At 38.8% G+C, this 24583-nt stretch overlaps 1 protein-coding gene across 5 annotated transcripts in view; it reads left to right on the top strand.

Annotated features, from left to right (window-relative positions):
- DIP2C (disco interacting protein 2 homolog C) overlaps window positions 1-24583 on the top strand; it is a 310372-nt gene that overhangs the window by 234224 nt on the left and 51565 nt on the right. For all 5 annotated transcript variants that reach the window (XM_039707449.1, XM_039707465.1, XM_039707457.1 and 2 more), the window contains 11 exons: window positions 60-179; window positions 1162-1276; window positions 5064-5203; window positions 6772-6908; window positions 9100-9308; window positions 10121-10235; window positions 14465-14666; window positions 16713-16822; window positions 17614-17694; window positions 21383-21506; window positions 23111-23232. In XM_039707449.1, the coding sequence (XP_039563383.1) occupies window positions 60-179; window positions 1162-1276; window positions 5064-5203; window positions 6772-6908; window positions 9100-9308; window positions 10121-10235; window positions 14465-14666; window positions 16713-16822; window positions 17614-17694; window positions 21383-21506; window positions 23111-23232 (1475 nt within the window). The remainder of the gene's footprint in view (window positions 1-59; window positions 180-1161; window positions 1277-5063; window positions 5204-6771; window positions 6909-9099; window positions 9309-10120; window positions 10236-14464; window positions 14667-16712; window positions 16823-17613; window positions 17695-21382; window positions 21507-23110; window positions 23233-24583) is intronic.

The raw sequence follows: 24583 nt of genomic DNA on the forward strand, positions 1-24583 counted from the left end.
ATAACACAGCTGTCTAGCTTTTCTATGGTGTGTTAGTAATTTTGTCATTGCTGTTGCAGCAAAAGTTGCCTGTGTGAAGTCCAGAGACATGCACTGGGCATTGGTGGCACATCGAGACCAGAGGGACATCAACCTCTCCTCGCTGCGGATGCTGATAGTGGCTGACGGTGCAAACCCATGTAAGCTCAGCACAGGACAGGAAGGGGTTTCTCTCTTGCTCTTAAAGCTTCAATCTTCACCCGTCTTAGCTAAAATATTTGCAAAATATGCATTTTGTCTACTACAAACTGTGTGACATTTGTGCAAACAGTAATCAATCTGGGATTTTTTGCAAAGTATATTTTTCTTTAGCTCATCCTGAAACAAACTTGATATTCCCTGTAATGTAAGTTGCAGTAAATCTAGTTTTGTTTAACATCACAGTCATGTATAAAGAATGAACCTATAAAAGTTGAAGCAATGGAGACCTTAAGCTATAGAAAGGATCAGAACATTTCCTCTGAATGACAGTCCTCAGCTGCAGAAGTAACTGAGAATTTTAGGGGAATACTTAAGCTACTCTAGAGAAACACATCTGAATCACTTCATGGCAATTAACAGCATAAGCTGTTTCTCTGTATTATATAAGATATATAATATATATACTATATTATGTAGTACACATTAATATATTATATTAATATTAATATATAGAAAATATAATGTATATTATATTATATATTTTTCTGTATTATAGAAGATATATAATATCTATATTAAGATTCCAGCATAGAGATGTTCTGCTTGTTTGTAGTAGTTTGTTTGGAATTTCTCAGTTAAATCCTTAACCTCCCTCATCCTAAAAAAGAACACTGCAATGGAATTGATACAGTAAATCTAGCAGTAATGGCTTTTCTATGTAAGCATAATGAAAAGATTTCATGTTTAAAAATTAGTCTTTATTCCCTGTACACGTATACACAACTGCTTATACATACATACGTACATACATATATATATAGTTGTAGCAGCTATGATGTATTTCCCAGTGGACAAGGATCCTTTTTAAATGATTTTTCCTGAAAAGCCTATATATTAAACAGTAAATTTGCAGTTTGAATAATATCACTTCAGAAATAAAATTATTTTTCTGTCTGATTATATTTTTTTTCTTTACCCCAGGGTCCATTTCTTCCTGTGATGCATTTCTCAATGTCTTCCAAAGTAAAGGTCTAAGGCAGGAGGTCATTTGTCCCTGTGCCAGTTCACCAGAAGCTCTCACTGTGGCTATTCGAAGGTATGTGTTATACCAGTGAAAATAGATCCACTTAATATGTATGTCTGGTAATTTGGAAAAAAAAATTAAAAAAAGAAGAAAAAAAATTTAATATGAATCTGCATATTTAACTTCTGTATGATATGCATAGTTTACAATTTGTTCATGTCCAAGAAAGACATACAAGAATTTTTAGAGTAATGATTTAACTTCAGAATGCATTATGGCTCCCATTGCTGTAATTTTATCTCATTCTAAATTAGATAAGTTGAAATGCAAAAGGAAATTCTGTAAATAAAAATGTAAAAATGCCACCATAAGCATAAAATTAATTAAAATGAGAGGATTAAGTGGAATTGCCATTGAGGAAAGCCATATTCTTAAGGACCCTGTTTGGAGAGAATTAGGACCTTCTGCAGGCTGCTTTTGGCTGACAGGCACTTTTTAACCATTCACAGACTTTCAGTAATCATCTGGAAATGATCTTTGAGTCTGAGGGATTTGTGACTAGAAATAAAATAGATAAATTCTACTAAAACTGCTAAATGCTACTAGAACTGTTAAGTGTTATGTATATACAATCACAGTGTTGCTCAGGTTGGAAAAGACCTTTAAGATCATTGAATCCAACCATTAACCCAGCACTGCAAAGCCTTCACTAAACTGTGGAGTGCCACTTCCACACGTCTCAGCCTCTTCTCTGGACAGCCTGTTCCAATGCTTCGTGACCCTTTGGGTGAAGAAATTTTTCCTAATATCCAATCTAAAGCTCCCCTGGCACAGTTTGAGGCCATTTCTTCTTGTTCAGTCACTTGTTACTTGGGAGAAAAGACCCACATGGCTACAGCCTCCTTCCAGGCCACAGCCTTCCTTGTCACTTAGGAAGTGATAAGATCCCCTCTGAGTCTCCTTTCCTCCAGGTTGAGCCCCCCAGCACCCTCAGCCTCTCCCAAGACTTTACTCTAGCAGCAGTATCCTGTCAGGAGGGCTGTAGCACACAGCCAATGGTGTGACTATTGTCTGTTTTGGCAGAGTTTTCCAAAAATTGTGCATTGAACAGTAAGCACTTTGTTTCTGCAGTTCGTGTTTCTGCAGGCAATTATAATTGTTTCACGTTAGAACATGCAATATAAACGTGTAAAGCACTAAAATAGCATTAAGTAAAATACTTCCTGCCACAAATTCCTAAATACACCGTCCAAGTGAAATTTAACTAGATTTTCAATTAGCTTTCCAACAGAGCATTTACAGGAGGAAGGACATGAGGCCAAGAGTGTGGTTGATTTTCAACCACCTCATTATTAGTTTGGAACATCTGAAAGCAGTCCATCAGGGACTTACCCTGCCCAGGTTAGTTGTCTTTCTGTGAACTACAGGATTTCAGAGAGCCCTTTATTCAGCTCCACCTGCTTGCTTTGTACAAGTACCAAGTGTCTTTCCCTTAGATGGATTTCCCTGCCATTGGCTGTGCAGGCCTTTGCTCCCTTGGAATAAACTCTTGCCTGTAAGTTCAGAGAGGAAGTGAATGGGCAGCAGACGTCTCTTGTGCTGAGCACTGAGCAGGTTTCTAATTGCCTTGGCCAACCCTGGAAAATTTGGCACAAATCACAGGTTAGGAAGTGGGAGAACTTCATAATGACATGACTGGTGTGCCCCTTCTAGACATAAGCTCTGTGCCTGTAGCTCTCTGAAGCATTAAAAATTCATTTCCAAATTAACTAGTGCTGAGACCTTAAAAAAGAAAAATTATTAGCACATAGCATTGTGGATAATTCAAAATAAAAAAATAGGCATTTTATCTTCAGCATGACTGTGTAATTACAGAGCAGTTCTTACTGCAGTGAGTGTTACAGAACACATCTCCTTTTATTTGAACTCTGTTTAATGGTAGGATAATGCTAGATGAACTTGGGAGATGTAGTATTTTTCATTTTGTTCAAGCCATCTCCACTGACAGTAAAGTCATTATCATACAATTTCCAAAGAGTTACTGCTGAAGTATGCATTAAAATGACTCCCTGCAGAGCAGAAATCCAGAGAGCTCCCTGTTAATGCTCTGACTCTTTCAAAATCTATGGTGTATTTTTACTGAACTTCCTACAAGAAGGAGTAACAAAACCAGCTCTTGGTTGAAATAACCTTATAGTTTAGAAAAAGACAGTAATAGGCTAGAGGTATTTCAGCCTGAGTGCTGAATCACAAAACCTAATATTCAAAGGGATGTGTCATGCAAATAATTCATGTTATTCCCCTTTGGTTTACTGCATATTAGTCTGAGCCCACTTGCTTAAGGGAATGCAAAAGTTTAAGGACAGGTTTTTTCCCCTTTTAAATGGATGGCAAAAAAGTAGTGGTCAAATAGATTGTATTATCTGTAAATGGTAGGAGGAGCTGCTCTCAAAATGCTTTGTGTGATAAGTAGTGCAAGAAAATGGATGTGATGAAAGTCCAGATGGCCTCTGCTTCTGGAAGTCAGTGAGAAGCCTGCAGGAGACCTTTCTTCTCATGAGCACAAAATGTGTGTTTTGGGGAGCAGGGATGAGAGAAAGTTGATCAATAATGTCACTGAAGTTCCTTTTACATGGTGGGAGTGTTATTTATCACAGGTGCTTGTTTACTAGTGCCATTTGTTATGCTCTAATGCAATTTCAAGCATGATCACATCCTTCTTTGTTGACAATGCCACTTGAGAAATATGACTCATAAAACCTATTAATTGAAATTTATAGAGCCCATCAGGGCAAGGCTTACATGAGCAGGACTGGCTGAGGCCCATCTAGTATTTCAAGCACAGTAGAGGAGAAATGTCACATCAAAGGACATTATCTGTTAAAAAATAGTTGTGTCATGATGGAGTATTCGCAAAAAACGCAGAATTGTGAACTAAATATTGGTTGTTTTATCCATCCTGAAAAGAGCTGGAGTCTGCTCTTCATGGATGCATAATCTGAACTCAAATCAGCACCATGTCACCTTCCAGTTTTGCATTTAAAATGCAGGACAGTGCGAGAGTCCTTCCAGACTTGAAAAGCTCTGACACATTCCCCTGCCTTGGTAACTTGCATACGTCAACACTCATTTGCTCAAGCCACGCTCTCCATAGGTATAATTGTATCCACTGGTGCAGCAGGTGGTTTTATACTCAAACAATCTGACAGGCATCTTGTGCTGATGCTGTGGAATTTTACAGCAATGAATCTGAGCAAACTGAGGCGTTACCAAGAGGCTGCATCCACAATGTTTTGACCATGACTGATAAAGGCATAATTTGTTTTCATTTTCGTGTGGTAAATTAGAACAGGAAGGATTCAATTATATGCACTAAAATGAAGATGGTAAAGTCCTTGTGTCTTCCACAGATACTAGACAGTAAATCTATGCCAGGTTGCATCAAAATAGATAACATATAGAATTTATCAAGTTATTTACTTGACAAGTTATTTACAGTTTCCTTCCACATCGTCTCTACCATCTTCCAGTATTTTTAAAATTAGGTAACAGCTCTTTACTTGAGTGGTAAGGCAATCTTTATAAATTCTTCTGAAAATCAAATACAGGCTGGTTTGGGTAAATGTTAGGGGTTACTTGCATCTCAGCAGCCCCATATATTTGGGTGGGTGTTTAATAAAAGATGTAATTATTCAGAAATGACTGCAAAACAGGATTTTATTTGGCCTAACAGGGGAGGCAGGAAGGAGCAATTTTAAACTCTTGAAAGAGAGGAGTATGTGCAATAGTAGTCCATTAAGCACAAGTAAGTGTTTACACCTGCCTGATGGTGCACTGATGCTCTAACCCCTGTTTGTAGGCCAACAGATGACAGCAACCAGCCACCAGGGAGAGGAGTTCTGTCCATGCATGGGCTCACCTACGGCGTGATCCGAGTGGACTCTGAAGAAAAGCTGTCTGTCCTGACTGTCCAGGATGTTGGCTTAGTGATGCCAGGAGGTGAGGAACTTCCTTTGAAACTTATTATGATCCATCAATTTAAGTAATTGGCAGTAGAAAGTTGCAGCTGAGCGTACTTTGTTGCTGGACTACAAGCTTTGGACCACAGGCTCCTTGAAAACATTTTAGTCCAAAAGCATTACCTTACAAAACTTCATGGGTTGGAAATTCCAAGTTTTCTTGTCTGCATTTACCTCAGTCTATCTGTGCTTGCATTAGCAATGTGTATTAAATAACCTGCCACCACATCTGTTCCTAAGCTGTGAGATGATGGTAGAGAAAATAAGGAAGTTAAAGTACTGTGGCTATAAATATCCATAAGTCCAAGCAAGACAAAATGTTTCAGTAGGGAAAATTTTCATAGCCTATGCTAAGGATCAATAAAATTGCTATCTGAAAGCTTGCAGAATGTTTTTCCAAAGGACTTGTGCTATCACCCAGCTACTAGATAGAACAGGTATGACTGAAAAGTTCATGTTGATAAATTCAACTGCAACCAGTGCTTCTGAAGAGGAAGATAACACTTTTCTTAAGGCAGCTACATTTTAAATAAGATGCTATGGACACTAGAAAAGGCTAATACTGTATTTTTTTGTAAGAGAATGCCTGTTATGGACCAAAGCAATAAAACATAATGATGCATCTTACAAAATTTCAGTTGAACAACTTAAAATAAAGGAAGATACAATTCTTTGTTGTTTAATAGTTTTCATACAAGATATTATAAGAGATGTGCCATCTTGCTCTTCATGTTATGTTCTGATAAATTTAATGAAGGTTTATTCTCTGAGTGAAAGATTTTGTACTTTTGTAGTTAAATTATATGTTGATTCCTTTCTACTTTCCCTGATCATCATATCCTCTTTGCAATTACAAAATCTACCAATGCTGTACTCCAACTCCAGAGATGATAGCTAAAGCAGCATTCCTGATTCTTGTTCAAATGGTTGACATAAAATAGTACTTTTTTCTCAGACCAGTGCTTTCTAATCCCTCCTGTTTAGCTCCTGCTGTCTCTGCAGGCTGGTAAGACCAGACAGAGGGAGTCTGAGCTCTGATAGATTCTCAGTGAAACAACCCTATCAGTCTGCTGGAATATCTTGGTCTTTCATATGGTGTTAGTTGCTACTTTCTGAAAGGTGGATTTCCTGGTTGTCTGCCTCCCTGGCTGTGCAGTAATTATCAAGGGCTCCGTTAGGCTATTTCATTTTGCACTGACTGAGTCAGATCTGGTTTTCAGTATGCAAAGCTGGGAACACAATCATATTTCACAGCAACATTACAGATGAACTGCAGTTTCAAAGAGCAAGGCAAGTAGGTATTGTTATCAATGTACAGACTGAGTTTACATAAAGATCCTTGCATTCTTTGTATAAATATAATTCATAATAGAAAATCACTTGATAATGTTGAACATCGTAATGTTCAAAAAACTGATTGTTAGACATTAGTCTACATGTAATTCATTTGTTTGTGTCATCTCCACCATGATGTCTTTCCCACAGCACTTATGTTATTCTGTGGTTCATTTTATAATATTTTTTTTAATTTCTTTCTTCTCCCTCTAGCTATAATGTGTTCAGTGAAGCCAGATGGAATTCCTCAGCTCTGTAAAACAGATGAGATAGGAGAACTTTGTGTATGTGCTATTGCAACGGGTACATCATATTATGGACTCTCGGGCATGACCAAAAATACTTTTGAGGTAAGTTGACAAAAAGTGCAATATAAAATCCTTCCTTTTGAACTTTTTCTGTTTCAAGGTAATATTTGACATGAAGTATTGATATTAACAGTGTAAGAATAGCAATATTAATCCATGCTTGTGGGTTAGGACCTATATTCTAGCCGGATAGTCTGCACTGAAGCCCATTTCATTAAGTGCAATAGTAGATCTTTATGTGAGTTTAGTTTTGGCTCTGAAGAGCATTTACTACAATGTTCAAATAAGATACCAGGAGCTGAAAAAAATCAGAAGGAAAGGAGTAAAAAAGACCAAGTTCAAAAGGTAATATTGTACAAGTCTATGTGCAGAATTTGATTATTGCAAACAGTAAAAAAGCTGCTTGGTATCTCTAGAAAGCACTTTTCAATATTTCCACAGCACTTCCAGCATTAAGGCTCCTATTTATACAGAATCCTGACAGATGTAGTCTTCAAGAGATATATCTGAAGAGCAGAGAAACCTTTTCCCCATTAGTCCCCATCTGCTTTTGTTTGAATTGCATTAGGTGAAAGCCTTTTGGCTTTTAGGAATCTGTTTTCTGACTCCAGTGCACACAGCTGTATTGATAGCTCTGTAGTACCTGCTCACTTGTAATCATTAACTTCTGCTGAAGACCGTGTGTAAGGCTGAAGAAATTAGAGAAAAAATGAAAAAAAAAAGTTTTTAAGCTACAATTCTTTATTGCTTAATGTTTATTTTAACACTAATTAACACTAATACATTTAGGTTTTCCTTAAAAACTCTGTTATTACCACTTTTAATAGACTAATGTGACTAATACCTCCTGCAAAATGCAGAGCTGAATGTTGTAAACACTGCACATTATATAATTAATGGAGACAAGTAGATATAATTCTACATCCCACAGCTGAAGTCAGGAATCCTATTATGCTATTGTGATCTGAAATTTGTTGATAGCTGATTTTTATGCTGCAAATACAATTGGCAATACCCAGTGTGGGTGATAATCCTGGATTTTGCATACTTCAGGGTAGAAAGGTACTTCTGTTCATTTTGTAGTACTTGCTGTAATTATGATATCATTCATAATTCATAACTGTCAGCCATTTAACAGCATATTTAGACTGATTTAGAATTATTCTCAAAGCTAAGCAAATAAACTGCCATTGAGTGAGCAGGACCACTCTGTTTTAAAGTTAAACATGATTTTAAGTGTTCTCTCAAAATGGATCTCTATTCTGTTTTACTGCTTAATTCATGTTGCAGCTATTAGAGTGTCAAAGAGTTTTGTGCTCCTGAAATGAATTATGGCCAAGGATGTATAAGCATTAAATCTGTTCAATAAGAGTCATCCATGGGCATCTGGCAGCAGAATTTGACCTTTCTTTTCAGATGAGCCTTCAAGAACACTATATAGGCATGGTGTTCTACTTGCCATTGTCTTTTTGCCTTTAGACTATTTAAGTTTAAAGGAATAACTGCAGGACAGTGTGGTTGTGTCAGAATGCAGCTCAGAGCAGCTCACATGCCAAAAGGATAACACTGTGCTAATTAGGGTAGAAAAAGCCATAGGAATCTGTCTGTGGAAGTCACATATGTCTGGTGTTCAGACATTTAGAGAAGTGCTCTGTAGGGCTTTCAGTATTTTCAGTATTTTCACTTCCTGGTGTGCTACGGGAGACATTATCACTAGTATTCTGAAAACTTAATTGACCTTAAATAAAAGTCAGCTGAAAGAATCATTAATGTCCTGTACCTTAAAATAGCTTCACTTCTAGCCTGCCTATTTCTTATATTGTGCTGGAAATGGGCATGAGGTACTGAAAAAACCTCTACTGAAATGTTCATGAGTTATGCTTTCAGTTAACCTATACACAGCTCCTCGGGTTGGCAGTCTGCTCAGCATGGGTTTTTATTTAATACTGAAGATGTAGATTTGTATATTTTTTTTAAGGTCATAAATGATTTACAGGCTCACAGTTACTGAAAATGTGTATTGTAAAGAGAGTGGGATTGAATTTGCTGGAACTCAGGTACACATGATTGTAGGACTTTCCTGACACTTGCTTTGTGGCCAGTGAAGGATAAAGAGCATCGCCAGTGACCTGTTTTCTTTGATTCAGAGTAGCCATCTGAGAAAAAATAGCTGAAATATTTTGCAGCCTGATCTCTGTGTACAGAAGTGAAGAACCATGTTTCTGTTTTGCAGGTGTTTCCCATGACCAGTTCTGGTGGCCCTATCACCGAATATCCTTTTATAAGGACTGGACTTCTAGGCTTTATAGGACCAGGTGGACTGGTCTTTGTTATTGGCAAGATGGATGGTTTGATGGTTGTCAGTGGAAGAAGACATAATGCTGATGACATTGTAGCAACAGCACTGGCTGTGGAACCCATGAAATTTGTCTACAGGGGGAGGTTTGATCCTTTCTTTCTTCATATTATGTAGAAATCTTTATTTGGCATAGATGAAGTGTAAATGATCCAGATGCTTTCAGAAAGCAATGCCTGATGTGCATTGTAGTTTCCTTCCAGTTCTGTTCATATTGCCAAAACCAGGAGACTGCTGAGGGAAGCCCAAGGCAATGTTGAGGAAGAATTTGGATACCAAGGTCTTGAAACTGTGATTACTGAAATTTCCAGTTGAACAGCTGGTTAATTCTGAGGGTGTTGGCTCAACAGGAGCCTTTCTGTGTGCATTGAAATTCCAATATGCCTTACAGTGATGTTTTTGAATGTGAAAGTGGTTCTTTGTGTGACCTTCCTCATGTGCTGAAAGTGAGCAGGAGACACTGCAGGAGACTCCAAAACTTCTGAAGAGCCTCGTGCAATAGCACATGCTCACACTCCATCACATGTCAGGCCTCTCACAAAATGATGTTGCAATTACCATCTTCTAAGATGGGGCCAAGGAAGGTGCTTATGCTGGCTGTTACATAACATCTTAGCAACAACCTTGGTGTGACCCAAATGTACTGCTTTTCTTATTCCAAGAATGTTCACTTCTCAATCCTGCTCTGACATTCTTGTGTATACATGACTGTAGAACAAAGCCTGCTGTTTTGACTCCAGAAACTTATTTAAAACTGTTCTTTTAGCCTTTTCCCCATAAATATATTAATAATTGGAGTCTAACTAGTAAGTAAAGAAATCAGAGTTGTAGAAGGTTGATGCAGAAGTCAGATTTTTCCCTCTGTCCTGGCACTAAATGCTCTTCTCTCCTCCTATAGAATAGCAGTGTTTTCTGTCAGTGTGCTGCACGATGAAAGGATAGTTATTGTTGCTGAGCAAAGGCCAGACTCCACAGAAGAGGACAGTTTTCAGTGGATGAGTCGAGTTCTCCAGGTAATGCTCTATATGTACATTTGGAAGCTATTTTTTTTTCTTACTTAATATTCTTTTTATTGATCTTTCAGATCCCTAAGGTAACTGACATTTGTCTTTAAGTAATTGTGAATCCACCTTGAGTTTCACTTGCTCTTAATGAGCACAAAATGAGATTCTTCTGAGTGACAGTTCCTGTCTGGGCTGTACACACCCAGAGAGTGATCCTTTCCCTAATCAAAATGCTATAAGAAAACAGGAATGAATTGAAGTAAATAATCACAATGAGAGAGTAGCATATGGTTTACAAGGATATAGTCATTCTTTATTTTCAAAGGGATGAATGAATGAATGAATGAATGAATGAATGAATGAATGCATGCATTATATACTCTAACTGTCAAAAGCTGCCAGAGTCTCTTAACTGCTCACAGTTATAAGCATGGGTACAGAGTTGGCCTCATCCAGATTTATTTTCTTTGACATGTGAGAGAGAATTATGTGTTTCTAGTTTACCATGTTGATAGCTAAAATAAACTGGGTGAAACTTGGCCTAAAAATCCCAATTTCTTTCCACTGAAATGAAGGAAAGTGATTGATTAGCTCAGATCTAAGTATCTACAGTGGGGTTATCTTTTCAGAGGGATACCTCTTCCAAAGAATCCTATTCCAGCAGTCTGGCGATATCAATACTATACTCAGGGTTTTTTTCAAGTCTAATGTCCACACACAAAAATGTTAAATACCTTAGATAGGGTCATCTTCCATCTCAGTGGTTAATCCAATTCAGACTCAACAGCAATAGATTTAATGGAGATGTAGTCAAATTAAGTCTGTTTGTTTCTACCTTGTGAAGTGGTCTCAACTCTGTCTAACTCTGTCTACAATTGATATCCTGTTACTTCTACTTCTTTTTCCTACCTTCCTTCCCGGCCTTCTGCAAGGACCCTTCTCAGTAAATATATTGCAGGCATATTTTTTGCTTTACTTAAGAGCCAGAGAAAAAGATCCCACATGATTCAGAGCTATTCATCATTGCATTTTACTGAATAAGAAAGGGAATCTATCTACTGTATCCTTCAAGAAACTGAACAAATAAGCTTTCATCCATCTCAAGAGAGGCTCATCTGCTCTCTTGATTCAAAAGACAGCTACATTTCATACAGTTAGAGGCATCTAATATTCAATGTAGATCTAAATTAATACCAAGAAAAGATAGAACCTCTAGCTTGCCATCACAGAGAAGGCTTTTGAAACACCTAGTAGCACCTAGGGCAGCTCTTGTAGAAGAAGAGGCTTTGGGTTGCCCACACTTTTGTCAAGTAGGAGGCTTCTAAAGGGGTTGAAACTCTGGACTTAACACTTGTCCTGTTTTGTCAGCGAAGCATCTTTGTGACTTTTACAGACCTAATGTCTTACACAATCATAGCAAGTAGAGTTCTGCACTGAAAGCTGCAGGAATCCTGTGTCCCAGTACTCCTGCCAAGAGTCAGCCCTGTTATTCTGAGTCTGATGGAGTCCTAGCAGTGTCTGAGAATAGCAGGCCATGTATCAAAGGACACACGTGTGGCTGCTTTCATCACCCACGTGTGAAGCCTGCAACTCTGGCATGCACCACTATGTGAACAAGAAGTTTCTGTTTCCACCACAGCTGAGAGCAGAGATGAAGGACAGAAGCCAGGAACATGTGGGATGTTTTGTGCCTCTTCCCAATCAGAGTTTTAATGGCAGATGTCAGGAAGTGGTAACCAGCTGTATCTGAATCATCTGCTAGTGAGGCACAACATAACAATATTACAGCCTGTGTCATGACTCTCAGTGAAGTCCATGGTAACAAACTCTAGCAAACTGCTACTTGATTTTAATGCTATTTGTGAGTTGTCTGACACTCTGAGTGCTGCCCTGTGCCAGCCCTGCCCTGCAATGCCTGCTTCTGCTGTGCCTTGCTGTCTCTTCCCTGCAGTTGAGCTGTCTCAATTTGCAGAACCAGTTTTTCCAGTGGTTTGCACATATTCTGACTCTCCTGACACCCATCCTGCCCCTTGGCAGGGAGCTGAAGGATGGCAGAGCTGCTATACCTGTGGGACTGTGCTGGACTGCATCTGTGCCCTTCAGCAGAGGGATGGCTGGGAGGGAGTGTCAGGTTGGGGATGGAGTTTCTTGAGAGTAGAAGGGTGAAGATCCCAGATCACCCAGCAGTTCAGTCAGATCCTAGATACTCATCTGCTGCAGACTGATCTGACCTTTCAGGCATGGTTGTGGTTCCTGTATGGCACACTGGATGTTAGTTTTACCAGTTCCAGGACTTGACAGGGCTAGGTAAAACCAGGAGATCTACTGCAGCACTGGAGAGTGTTTACCCAGAGAATTGTGTCAGAACAAGATGTTTTCTCAGCTCAAACAACACAGCAGTCTGGACTCTCCACAAGTTTGGGTTTATCTTGTCCATTTTCACAATGAAAGAGAGGGGCAGAGATATTGTTTGATTCTGGCTAGACAGAGCCATTTCAAAAACCAAGCCATCTCATCAAGAGCCATAAATGCCAGCAGTATTAAAATTGACTGGTACTCTTCTCCCTCAAAATTTTAAGGCTCAGTTCACCAGTTGTCATCCTTGTGACAAAGTCATTCCGTGCTTCAGAAATGTGCCCAACTCAAAGGTGTGAAAGGTGACAGATTTGAATGACTCATGAGATTTATGTGGCATTGTGTAGCAGATGTATCTCTCAGAGACAGTTCAGAAGTTGCTGGGGAATCGTTGCACGCACTCCTCATCCTATCACAGCTGGGTATTGCTTCCCATTCACCACCTCTTGGAGCCACAGAGTTTTATCTTTGAGTAAAAATGGTTACTTGCCTTGTGATGGTTTTCCTTCAGGCTGATGTCAGGTGAGGATCCCATGATTTATCACTGCTTTTCAGAACCTACAAATAACATTATGATTAGTAGGTTATGATAGTTTCTGCCAGAAACATGAGACTTGTGTTGGCTGCCATAAATATTTCACTATTGCTGATCTTTTGGGTGGTGTCTGTAGACCAGCAGCAAGGGCTTCCAATTCTGCTGTGAGAGCTACTACTGCTAAAATACCAATGCTTTTAAGTGAGTCACCATTTTATTATTTTTTCTTATGTGATTTTGCAGTCAAATAAATAAGAACTGGAGCAAACAGAAGCCAAAAGTGAAGCATTGCTTAGTCTGTAGGAGTAATCAGTAATTTATTAGTCTACACTTTAGTATATGCATAACTGTAAGTGATTATTTCTCAGAGTTTAGATTGTATCTTCAAGGCATATCAATTCATTTTTATCACAGTTTAAAATTAAAAAGCAAGATAAATAAATTATATTTTTGAACATTTAACTAATTAGAGATGCTATTTGTAATTTGTTTCTCAGTTTGTGTAAATGTCTGAAGTAGGTTTTCTAACACACTTGCTGCAATTTTTGTTACTGTTATAAGGAAAATAAATCCTTTAAATCTGTGGGGAATTAAAATCTATGTGCATGGATATTCATGTTTAACTCAATTATGTAGATACTGTATGCTACAGTTTTCTTGAAAGCGATGCAGTTTAATTCACTTTAATATCAGGCAGTGAACATGGTTGCTATACAATTCAAAGATGCTTCTTTTTCAGGTTTTTGTCCATCCAATTTTTTTTCAAGTAGGTAGTTTCATAGTTTTCCCTTATATAATTTCCATTCCTGCCTGAAAATCTTTTACACTGTGATCAGGGAATGAAACAGTTTTTACATTATAAAAAAATGAAAGATTCACAAGCTACATACATCATTAGTTATAGGGGTTATTTGAAATTTTGCCCTGCTCACAAAGATGGACTGGATATTAAGTTGATAGGAATCCTTTGAACTTTAGCTCTGAGAAGTGCACAGCTTAAAAGCAATTTCATGTGGTCTGACAGCCCACCTTTGTAAAAAATCTCCATGGTATCTGCTACTAATATGTGCTTAAGTGGGATAACAAGGTAGCATTTCCTAATAGATTTGTGGGCATTTGTCACCAGGTTTTTGGTTGCTTTTTTATCTCCTGGAATGAGTATAACAACATTTCTGTCCACCTGTTCCCAGTGAAAAGACCCTCCTTATCACTGACATAGCTGAAGTGTCTTTCCATTGCCAGTTAATTATTAGGGATGGTTTATGCAGTAATTCAGAGCAACACGTGCTTATTAGAGTGATGAAAAATCAGCCTTTCATTAAAATCGACTTCCTGTGTGTTTTTTTAGGCAATTGACAGCATTCATCAAGTGGGAGTCTACTGCCTAGCACTTGTCCCAGCAAACACACTTCCCAAGACACCTCTGGGAGGGATTCACCTGTCAGAAACCAAACAGCTCTTCCTGGAAGGATCTCTGCATCCTTGCAACGTGCTGATGTGTCCCCACACCTGCGTAACAAACCTGCCCAAACCAAGGCAAAAGCAACCAGGTAAGAGCAGTGAAGGCCAAGGGACTGTGACTTTGTGCTGTGTGCTTGTGGTACTGTAAAAATCAAGTAATTGCTGATTCAGGTGAGAATCGGCTTCATCAGCTTTCCTCTTCAATATTCTCTGTGTGTCAAGGACATCATTGGTGCTGCCAGGAGCTAGAGGCACCTTCACAGAGAGTGCAAGGAAAAAAGCTAATTCAATAAAGATGACATTTTTATCACTCTGAGACCATACCTGGAGTTCTTCATAAATTCCTCCTCAGTTATGTTTAAAGAGGATGGAGACCAAACCAGATGAAGATAAACTCTTGGCTTATTTTGAAGGCTGAACTTTTAAACTAGAAACAGAGAGGAAGAGGACTGTTGTCACTAAATAAAAGTGTTGGAAGAGCAAATGCTTCAAAACTGGTCAGGAATAAATTAAAGCAAAGAATGAGTGGTTTAATCCCCAACCTGTGTGGGGAGATTCTGTATTACTCTTACAGCAGGTTATTAGAGGAAAAACCCTAACTAGTTTTAAGATGGTTCTTCAGAAGTTCTGCCTCTTCATGAAGAATGTTGGATGAAATTGTACAGAAAGGGACTGTCTCAAGAGACCAAGAAAGCCCCTGTAGCCTGCAGTAGTCCAGTCACTGGTTATTTGTGCCCCATGTACAAGTAAATTTTAACAAATTTTTGCCTTTGAATCCAGTTGCAGGTTTTAGAACTCAGATTAATTTCAAGGAGTTCTGGATGTGTAGCCTCAGGCTTAAGACTTGGATTCAGCTACATTAGACTAAGTGTTGGTTATTTTCCACTTTGAAAAACACCTTGGAATTAGAAGAGGGTTTGCTCTCTGGATCTTGAATATGGAGACTATTCCTCATTAATTCAGTGCTAGTTTGCCTAAACCATCATCTTTTTTTAAAACCTTTGGACAAATGTTTCAGAATCAAAACCATAATCTTGGTTTGTGGATACTGAGAGTGTCAGAGGTTAGCAGTGACTTGCACTAACTTAATGAAAGCAATGAGGACTTTTAGTGCAGTGGTCACATTGGTATTTCCTTGTTGCTGCACCACAAAGTAATTGCTGAACTAGAATCAATGGAGATATGTTATGTATACATTAAATATTACTGTGTTAATAATAATATTTAATGCCATGAGCACAGAAACAAAACTGATAGTATCACATTCTCCCATTTTGTGTTGTTGTGACATACCAGGTGGTATTGCTTTTATTAGGGTATTTATTATAGGGTATTGCTTTTTAAAGCAGAGTAGTCTGTAGATGCTTTAGATTATCTGGTTATTTATACCAGAAACAATCACTTGGACGCCATAGGCTAGAAGTAGAGCTTGGTATAAATTGCAGTTGATCAGTAATCCATGCTGGAGAAACAGAAAACAAATGTCAACATGCTGGAGAAACAGAAAACAAATGCCAACATGAGTTTAAACATTATCTGTGAGACCATTTATCCCATCATTGTCCCCTAATGGCAGCAACAAAACATCAGTGAAACCCACCTCATGGAGGAGTGTCAGCCATGACATCTTATTTTCTTCTGAAGTTGCTCAACTTCACTCTCAGTCTTATTGTACAGGGCTTGCATGTATTTTATCATAGGCACCATCTGCCTTCCTAATCCCTGCCATTTTGTGTCTGTAGCATTACAGATGTCCTAATACAGATGCAATTTAGCCCCAGCAACAGAAGAGGGAAATAGGAATGTTGTCACTCTGGACTGAGGCATTTGAATGGAAATGCCTACAGTAGGAGTTAATTTTACGGATTCCTCCCATAAAGACAGAGCAGATATGTCTTTGGCTGTGGAGAGCCCATGCTAAATTAGAGCTGTTTTGAGAGGATGAATCCAGTCCTATGTATCTTCCAACCACTTCTGGTTCCTAACCAAAGTTTATGTCAACAGAGATGTGCTCAGATTTTGGTTTTGTGGATGGCAGTGAGGAGAACATCATGTAATGAAAAAGAAATCACATGAATTTTCATCCACAAGCAAAGGATTTTTATTGCACTTAGTGTATTTCTGCTTTATTCTAGAAATTGGCCCTGCCTCTGTGATGGTGGGGAACTTGGTCTCTGGAAAAAGAATTGCACAGGCCAGTGGTAGAGATTTGGGGCAAATAGAAGATAATGACCAGGCCAGAAAGGTAAGCTAAACTTTTCTGTTACAGCTTGTATTTAACATCATATAATTGACTTCATCCATTATATAGTTAACATCATATAGCTGACATCAGGACACTTCGCAGTTTAGAGATATGATGGATTATGATGACTATTATTATTATTAGTCCCACCAAATTTGTTGATGGCTTCTTTTTAATTAATGCATAGATTTAATATGGCTTCTTTACAGATAAATATTAAATAGACATGATGAGAAGTCACTGCATTTTATTTTTATGGATTTTTTGAAATAAGTTTACATGGGACAGCAGAAAAAATGTGAGGGAAAGTATTCACGGGGCTTCTACCAGAAATCACCCTCTATTACATAATTTTTACCAGCTCAAGTGGAATCCAGAGAATTTTGTTAACATATAAGGTCCTGACCTTATTTGTTGTTATTTTAATCCTGGAAAATTAAGTTGAAATTCAGCTCTTTTGGGAGTTTATGTGAGTAATTAAATTAGTAAGTTCTATGCTGTATAACTACTTATGTATTTAAGTAAGAAAAAGAGAAGAAGCTAAAGAATTAAATAATGCTTAAATTTTGAGGGATCAGTAAGAACTTTTATTGCTTTGGAAATATATGCAGTAATATATCATAATCCCAGCAGTGGCTTCACTTCCAGAGAGGTGGCTGCTACCATGCAAAAGCACCTTCCTATAAATTTGTGACAGCAAGAGAATTAATTCCTGCTTCTGGGTATTGTGGCCTGGATCTTAAAGCCAAGAAGTTGTTTGGTGTCACGACTGTCATTCTGCTTTATTGCAGTTCCTGTTCCTGTCAGAAGTGCTGCAGTGGAGAGCTCAGACCACCCCTGACCACGTGCTCTACACCCTGCTCAACTGCAGGGTAAGAATCTCAGCCTGTGGGGCAAAGGCACACTGGGATTTCAGCAGCACCTGCTTGTCCTGTGGCTGGATGTGACCTTTCTCTTCCTATTTCCACTAATACTCAGCTGTTATATTTAATGTTCACTGAGGCAGAAAAGAGAATCATCACTGTCAGTTGTCAAGATATAGATTGCTTTTGTATCAGTGTGCCTTACGCTTTTCTCATTCCTTTTTCCACCACATACATGTTGTGTGTGAGCTGACACTGCAAATCTGTTTCAATACTGTTGAATCTGTTTCAGATCTGTCCCTGTGTGAATAACAGTGTTTAATACTGCTCACCATCCTGATTTCCAATTTGAAAAGCACAGGCTTGGCAAAACCAAAGCATTTTCTGTTGTTTGTGAGATTGGACCATCTGGGGGAGGTGTGAGAATGAAGAAAGGAGGTGAAGAGAAGAAAATGTATGTCCAGAATACAATCAAGTCTGTAGAGGATCACTAATAAATCTCTCTGCATAACCTACATGGGGTGCCAGCCTGGCACAGCATTCTATTGCTTACTAAAAATGAGTTAATGAATGTGACTGGTACAGGACTTGGCTTTGCTAAGAGTAAAACTTCCTTGCTTTCTGTAGTGTAGCTTCTTTGCTTCCTGGATGATTACAGATTACAGATGACAAACCAATAATTCTCAAGACCACAGAGAGAATTAAGGTCTGATTTCAAACCATTCCATCACAGTACATCTAACATATCTGTCAGATCTGGGAAACATACAAAGTGTGTGAGGGTCTGCAGGAGAGGGGAGGCCTGGAAAGGTTCTGTTCCCCTGCAGTAGTAGCTGATGTTGTCTCAGCCTATGTGGTCTTTATGCAACTTGAATGGGTTCTTAAACCTCCAACAGTTTGTGGACCTCTGTGAAATCACCACTTACAGTATTTACAGAATGTCCCTCTCCATTTTACAGTGCTGGTACAAAGTTCAGTTTGAAGCTACCAGTAAGTAATTAAATATATTTTTTAAAAACTTCAGATTAGTAGCTTATATTTGTGAATATGTGAAACCTCACAGATAAATAGTGAAGTAATATTGTATTTTTTTAAGTCAAAGTAGAAATCTTTAGAGGCAATGCTGTTTATAAGTTCAGTATTATGCCATTCAAGTACTGCATTGCTGTGTCCTGTAAGTTAGGAACAAAGATGCTGTGAGAAAGAGTTGATGTGTGCTATACCTTCTCTTCCACACAAGCCTGTTGCTTTTGAGTTTTAAATAAAGCCAAACTTCCCATGCTGGCAGAAGGTTCAAACAGGGAAGGGAAGTAAGGACACAGTGTGCAAAACAAGGATTAACAAAACAAATTCCTGTTCCACAGAAGCGAAGACTAGCTGGATTTTAAAATACAATTTATCTCTTATTCTCAATGAAGAGCATCTCATCATAAGAAATTTGATTGAGATGTAATGCTTTTTGGAGAGAATTAATATTTTACGGAAAAGGATGACAGATTTGGTGGGGTTTGCCCTAGGAAATTTTATTGCCCATCTTGAATTTTAGTTCTGATTTGTAACTTTTCCTATTTTGTCTTCCTTGGACATTGTCTGTACACTTTGTTCTAAAACATTCAGGCATCCTGCAGTGGATGACTAATGGAAGTCCACTGAGATTAGTGTTTTCCTGTAACCCAAGCTTTGAGAATTTGAAATATTTCAAAATTAATGCAGTACATTGTTTTTAGTGTGTGTCATGAAGGATTGCAACACCTTTACATTTCAGGATAGCTCATTACAGGCCCAAAGGGAGCAGTTGTCTGATGCTTGCAACTGATTCTTGTCCAACAACAGGATTCTCCTTCCCATGCACTTCATATAAACAGTGACTTCCCACTGGTTCACAGGCAGCAAGTGCCAGAAGTCTTAAATGTAAACAAGCTTTGCAGAAATTCACTTGATTTACAGCAATTCCCTATCTGCTGGTAGGACCTATGCTTCTGATGGATGTGTGGATATAAAGGGTCCTTCTTCTCATAACCATGGAAACAGGCAATTTCTTGAAAGAAGAAATGGAGAATTTGAGTACATTCTCCTGACAGGTCTGCAGTGGCAGGACAGCCAGACCTCACGTTGCTTTGGCATGCTCAGGGCTGGACAGATGGAAATCATCTCTGGTCCAGCATCCACAGAGTTTCATATGTCTTTAGAGGAAGCCTTCTTAGTGAAATGGTCTCCACATTGATCAGAACACTGATTAAAACTGTCTGAAGTGCAATTCAGCAACTGTGGTTGCTGAGGGTGATGAAGAGGAATGCTGAGCCCTGGCTTTGTCCATTCTATTCCCAGTTGGGCTGTGCTCTTTGTTGGCAGTTTGTGGTGGAGTCTGTGAATGCCAGGTGATCCTGGTAACGTGGCACTTCTTGCAGAGCTTGTCCTTTGGCAAACTGCTCCCTCCTCTGAAGCCTGGTGAGCAAACACTGCAGTGGTGTGTGGGGTGGTGGTGGACAGAAACCAGCACCTGAACAAATACTTATTATTCCTTGCCTTGTTAAAATAGAGTGTAATGAACATTTCTTTAAAACAGTTGACCTTCTTGTTTTCTCTCTTAAGGAGGATAGTGGTGCAATACTTTTTTATTTTATTACATTGCATTTTTGATGCACTGTTCTATTTTAGTGGGTGTGTTTATGCGTTCTTCTTTAGTATATATGTATTTACATGTTCTTACATATTCTTACCTTTTGCCCCCCAGTTTTTTCAGGAACACTTTTTTTCAAGTGAACTTAGTGCTTGTGATAGGTGCCAGGTGTGTCACAGCTGTACTGGAGACTGATTTCCTCTTTTTCCACAGAACAAGAACACAAACCAAGATTCAGCCCTTCCCATACTGCCCTGTCCCTTTCTCCCAGCCCAGACCTGGCCCGACCAGCTCTAGGTGCAGCCAGTCTCTCCTGTACATTTATTTTTAGTCTTCTGAGGTGTCTTCCTGCAGTGGTGGTGATTTTTGTGATACAGATGTATGTATTTTTCTAAAGGTGTACTTGTGTGTGTGCATATATGCTCACATATATATATATTTAGGAAGTGCAAGAACTGTAACACTCAAAACACTGTGACTGTTTGATAATTTTGGGTTTGCACTATTTAAAATGCTTCAAAAATGCCAAGCTCATGCTGACCAGAGTTATTCAAATTTAACAAATGGCCTTTCTTCTCTCTTTCATTTATATGCAATATAAGTGCTTATCTTTTGTTCCAGACTAATTCTTTTTTCCATCACAAAGTATTGTTTTCTCCTATGTCTTTTGTCTTTAAAGTATTTCTGCTGGGCCATTTGGCTCCATTCCAGTGCGCAGACAACAAAATGCAATTTTCAGAATTGCTCTCCACAGATGCTCCAGTTTGCTACAGAGACCATAAAGGCTCTGGCTGCAGCAGGAATGCTGCCTGTGCAGCAAGGGAAGTACAGGACATTAGCACACTGCTGTACTGCCTTGGTGGGGGCAGAAACACAGAGAAAGGAAGAGAGAACATTCCTCTACTTTAGAAATATTTTGCCCTTCCAACTACAGTTTGTCCTAAGGCTGAATGTTTCTATATTTTAAGTTCATTGCATGGCATATGGTGGCTGCCCCTCATCCCACAGCTGAAGAGGAAAATAGAGTTTCAGCCCATCACATTATCTCCTGTGACATTTATCTTTCTTCCTGTGCAGGGAACAATAGCCAACTCACTGACATGTGTCCAGCTGCACAAACGAGCTGAGAAGATAGCTGTCATGCTGATGGAGAGGGGACATTTACAGGATGGAGACCACGTGGCTTTGGTTTACCCACCAGGTAAAGAATTGCTGTAGCAGCACCTTGGGACTCCTGGAAGTTCATCAAGATCCTTCTGATGCTGCAGCAGGGGTGCTACCGTGTGCACCATGTGGACTGTCAAACACAAGATGTTTGCCTTATGCACAGTCCTTTGAATTTAGACAAATCTAGTCAAAAGAATCTCTCTTTTTCCATACACATGGAATTTATTTATTTGGGTTCAGATTAAGACTAACCTGTGTTTTTAAAACCTGTCTCTTACGAGCGGTCAAATTTAATTATGGCTTTTTTTTTTTTTTAATTTGCTGGATACAGACTATTTTGTGAGCATGCAGTTCCATCTGATAAGTGTTCCTAGATTCACCTGTTCAATTCCATCTTGCTGCATTTCCTGAGGGTAAAGCAACAATAACCAGGAAGTAAAACATGGGGGTTTTTTAGAGTAGAAATTTGATTGATAAGCAGAAAATGGTCAAGAAATACAAAACTGACATTACAATTTTCTCTACAGACTCTTAATCTTGATAGCTGTCTTGGTTTTGATTTTCATCCTTTGGCATCAGGGCTTTTAAGTTTTTGTTAACTGGTAACACATTTGACATTTGCTTGAAATTATTTCTGATCTAGTGCTACTCTTTTATCTTTAACGTTTCTTGTGTGTTACTGAAGTAAACAGTCTGATTTAAGGTCTGTAATGTGATATTTGGTTTGTAAGGACTGCAAGACACTGGTTATATCTATGTAGTTATAGGAGCAGTTTTGCAATGGTTAATATGGAAAAACCTTTTCCACAAAAGAAGACTAATATTTTAAACTTAAATGTTTATTTTCTGTATTTCACTTCCCATGAATGAAGAATTTTATTGAAGGAATAACCTACCAGTACTGCAGATCCTTTTCCACTGAAAGAATAAACCAGCCCTACTGTCATCTTATTATAGCCTGTGTACAGCATCAGGAAGTGACAGACAGCAGTGTTCAAGGCATCTTTGAATTATTGTCTGTTCAGCCTCCTTAGGTAGCCTGAAGGGTGCTGTCCATTGTCCATCACCTCCTGTCAATATTTATATGGCACACACTGAATTTTATGTTAGAAGCAGGATTTCAAAATCATTACTCCCTTATTTACTGTAAAACTTCAGGTAGATTAGTCAAGACTGCCTATGTGAGGTTAAAAATGGCAAGAGAAAGACAGTATTTTATGGATCCTCCAGATGTTCTTTCTGCAGCTGATAGGACCAAGCATCATCCTACCTTGCCTTTTTGCTGGGACATCCCTCTTCTTGTACACTCTATAAATGTACGTTTAGGAAGATAATTAATCTGTAGAAGTCAGTCTTTTTAACAGGTTACTGAACAACAAACTGGAGTTGTTCTAAATGTTGCTATCTGGCTGCAGTTTTGTGTGTTGCCCGTGGTTTTTCATACTCAGAACGGTGCGGTTGAGAGGAGCCACTGAAGCTGAACAAATACTGACAAGGGCTGAAAAAGAACTCTGTTAAAGGGCTTAGTCACTCATTTAACCTTCTGGGTCCAGTTCCAAGTCATATTTATGCTGACACAGGAGTCCGTGATGAAGCTGTTTGGTTTTCAGGGGGCTCTGTGCTTTGTTCCCCGCGCAGGGATAGACCTGATAGCCGCGTTCTACGGGTGCCTGTACGCGGGCTGCGTGCCCATCACGGTGCGGCCGCCGCACCCCCAGAACATCGCCACCACGCTGCCCACCGTGAAGATGATCGTGGAGGTGAGCACCACTGGGTGAAATGGGCGTGTCTGGGGAAAGATCCGTGTCTTTAGGAGCAGTAACCTGAGTGAGGGGTGGTCGGGTTGAAGAGCTGTATTCCTTCCCAGGACTCCGGACTTCACTGGGTTGCAAAGTCAACACTGCTTGGGCAACACACAACCTGCTCACTCGAGCTGTCACATTTTGCCCCAGTTGCGTGACTCCTCAGAGTGCTTCTTTATGTTTAGCTATATGCCAGCTGTGGTAAGATGCCACACAGACCCTTGAGAAAAAACCTCAGTGGGAAGTTTATCGCTCACCTCTGAATATCCAATTGTTCTGCATTTAAAACAATTTCAAAGTTTTGTTGTGAAGATGTTGGTTGGTCTTTTGTTTCATCCAGTGTTGCTCAGACTTTTTCATTCAGTGCTTTCTTTTGGTATTTTGGCTTTATCTAACAATGTTTAACATTTGTTGCACATAAATAACTTCAATGTGCTTGTTACTGAGAGAAATAAAAATAGCTGAAATTAGATAGCCCTTTACACTGGGCAGTTTCTAATTACTGCTGGGAATTCTGAAGAAACCAGTTTAAACAAATGTGGTTTTACCATTGAAAATTAATTTTGATATTTTCAATTAACAAGTAGTAGAGATGTAATTTTTGGCTTTCCTTATGGCATCAGATGCCACCAAGTATCAGAAGAGGTATGAAAAATTGTTCTGTTATTTTCAGGATTCTTGTTATTGAATATTTTGGCACTCAGTGTTTTTAAACATCAATTGTTAACATACAGAAGGATGTAAAATACGTTTTTTCTTTTTCTTTTGATGTTTAATAGTTAAACTAGATGTTTGATTTCATGATAAAAACTGACAGATCTAAGCTGACTTGTATTCATTGTCCCTTCAATAGACTAACTTTAGATAAAATGTTGACATTTATTGGCCATATTAATGCCAGTTTGACTTATAAGCCACTCAGCTCTGTTTTACACCAGAATTTCTCTCAAATTTGAGATTAATGGTCTTGTAGAAATTAAAATATTGCAGCTGTCCTTTCATTGCCAATGCAGTCACACAAATTTCCTGATGTGATGGGGCCTGTAACATGTTGTATGTCTGTACAGCACCTTTGCAAGCTAGTAAAAATGACTTCTGAGTAAAAATTGGCCTGCATAATTGTGTTTTTGTGATGAGCTGGTAGTTGTAAAATATAACTGAATTGACCCCCGTCTTGAGCAATTCCTAACCTGTAGCTAAGCTGTGTTCTTTCTCCTTCCCACTATCCCTGTGTGTTTACCTCTGATGTGGAATTTTCCAGGCATGGATATTCTGCACTATAATGAACCTTCTGATTGTCCAGATTATG

This window comes from Passer montanus, unplaced genomic scaffold (assembly GCF_014805655.1).
Source record: "Passer montanus isolate IOZ18808 unplaced genomic scaffold, ASM1480565v1 scaffold10, whole genome shotgun sequence".
In the NCBI taxonomy this organism is placed as follows: domain Eukaryota; kingdom Metazoa; phylum Chordata; class Aves; order Passeriformes; family Passeridae; genus Passer; species Passer montanus.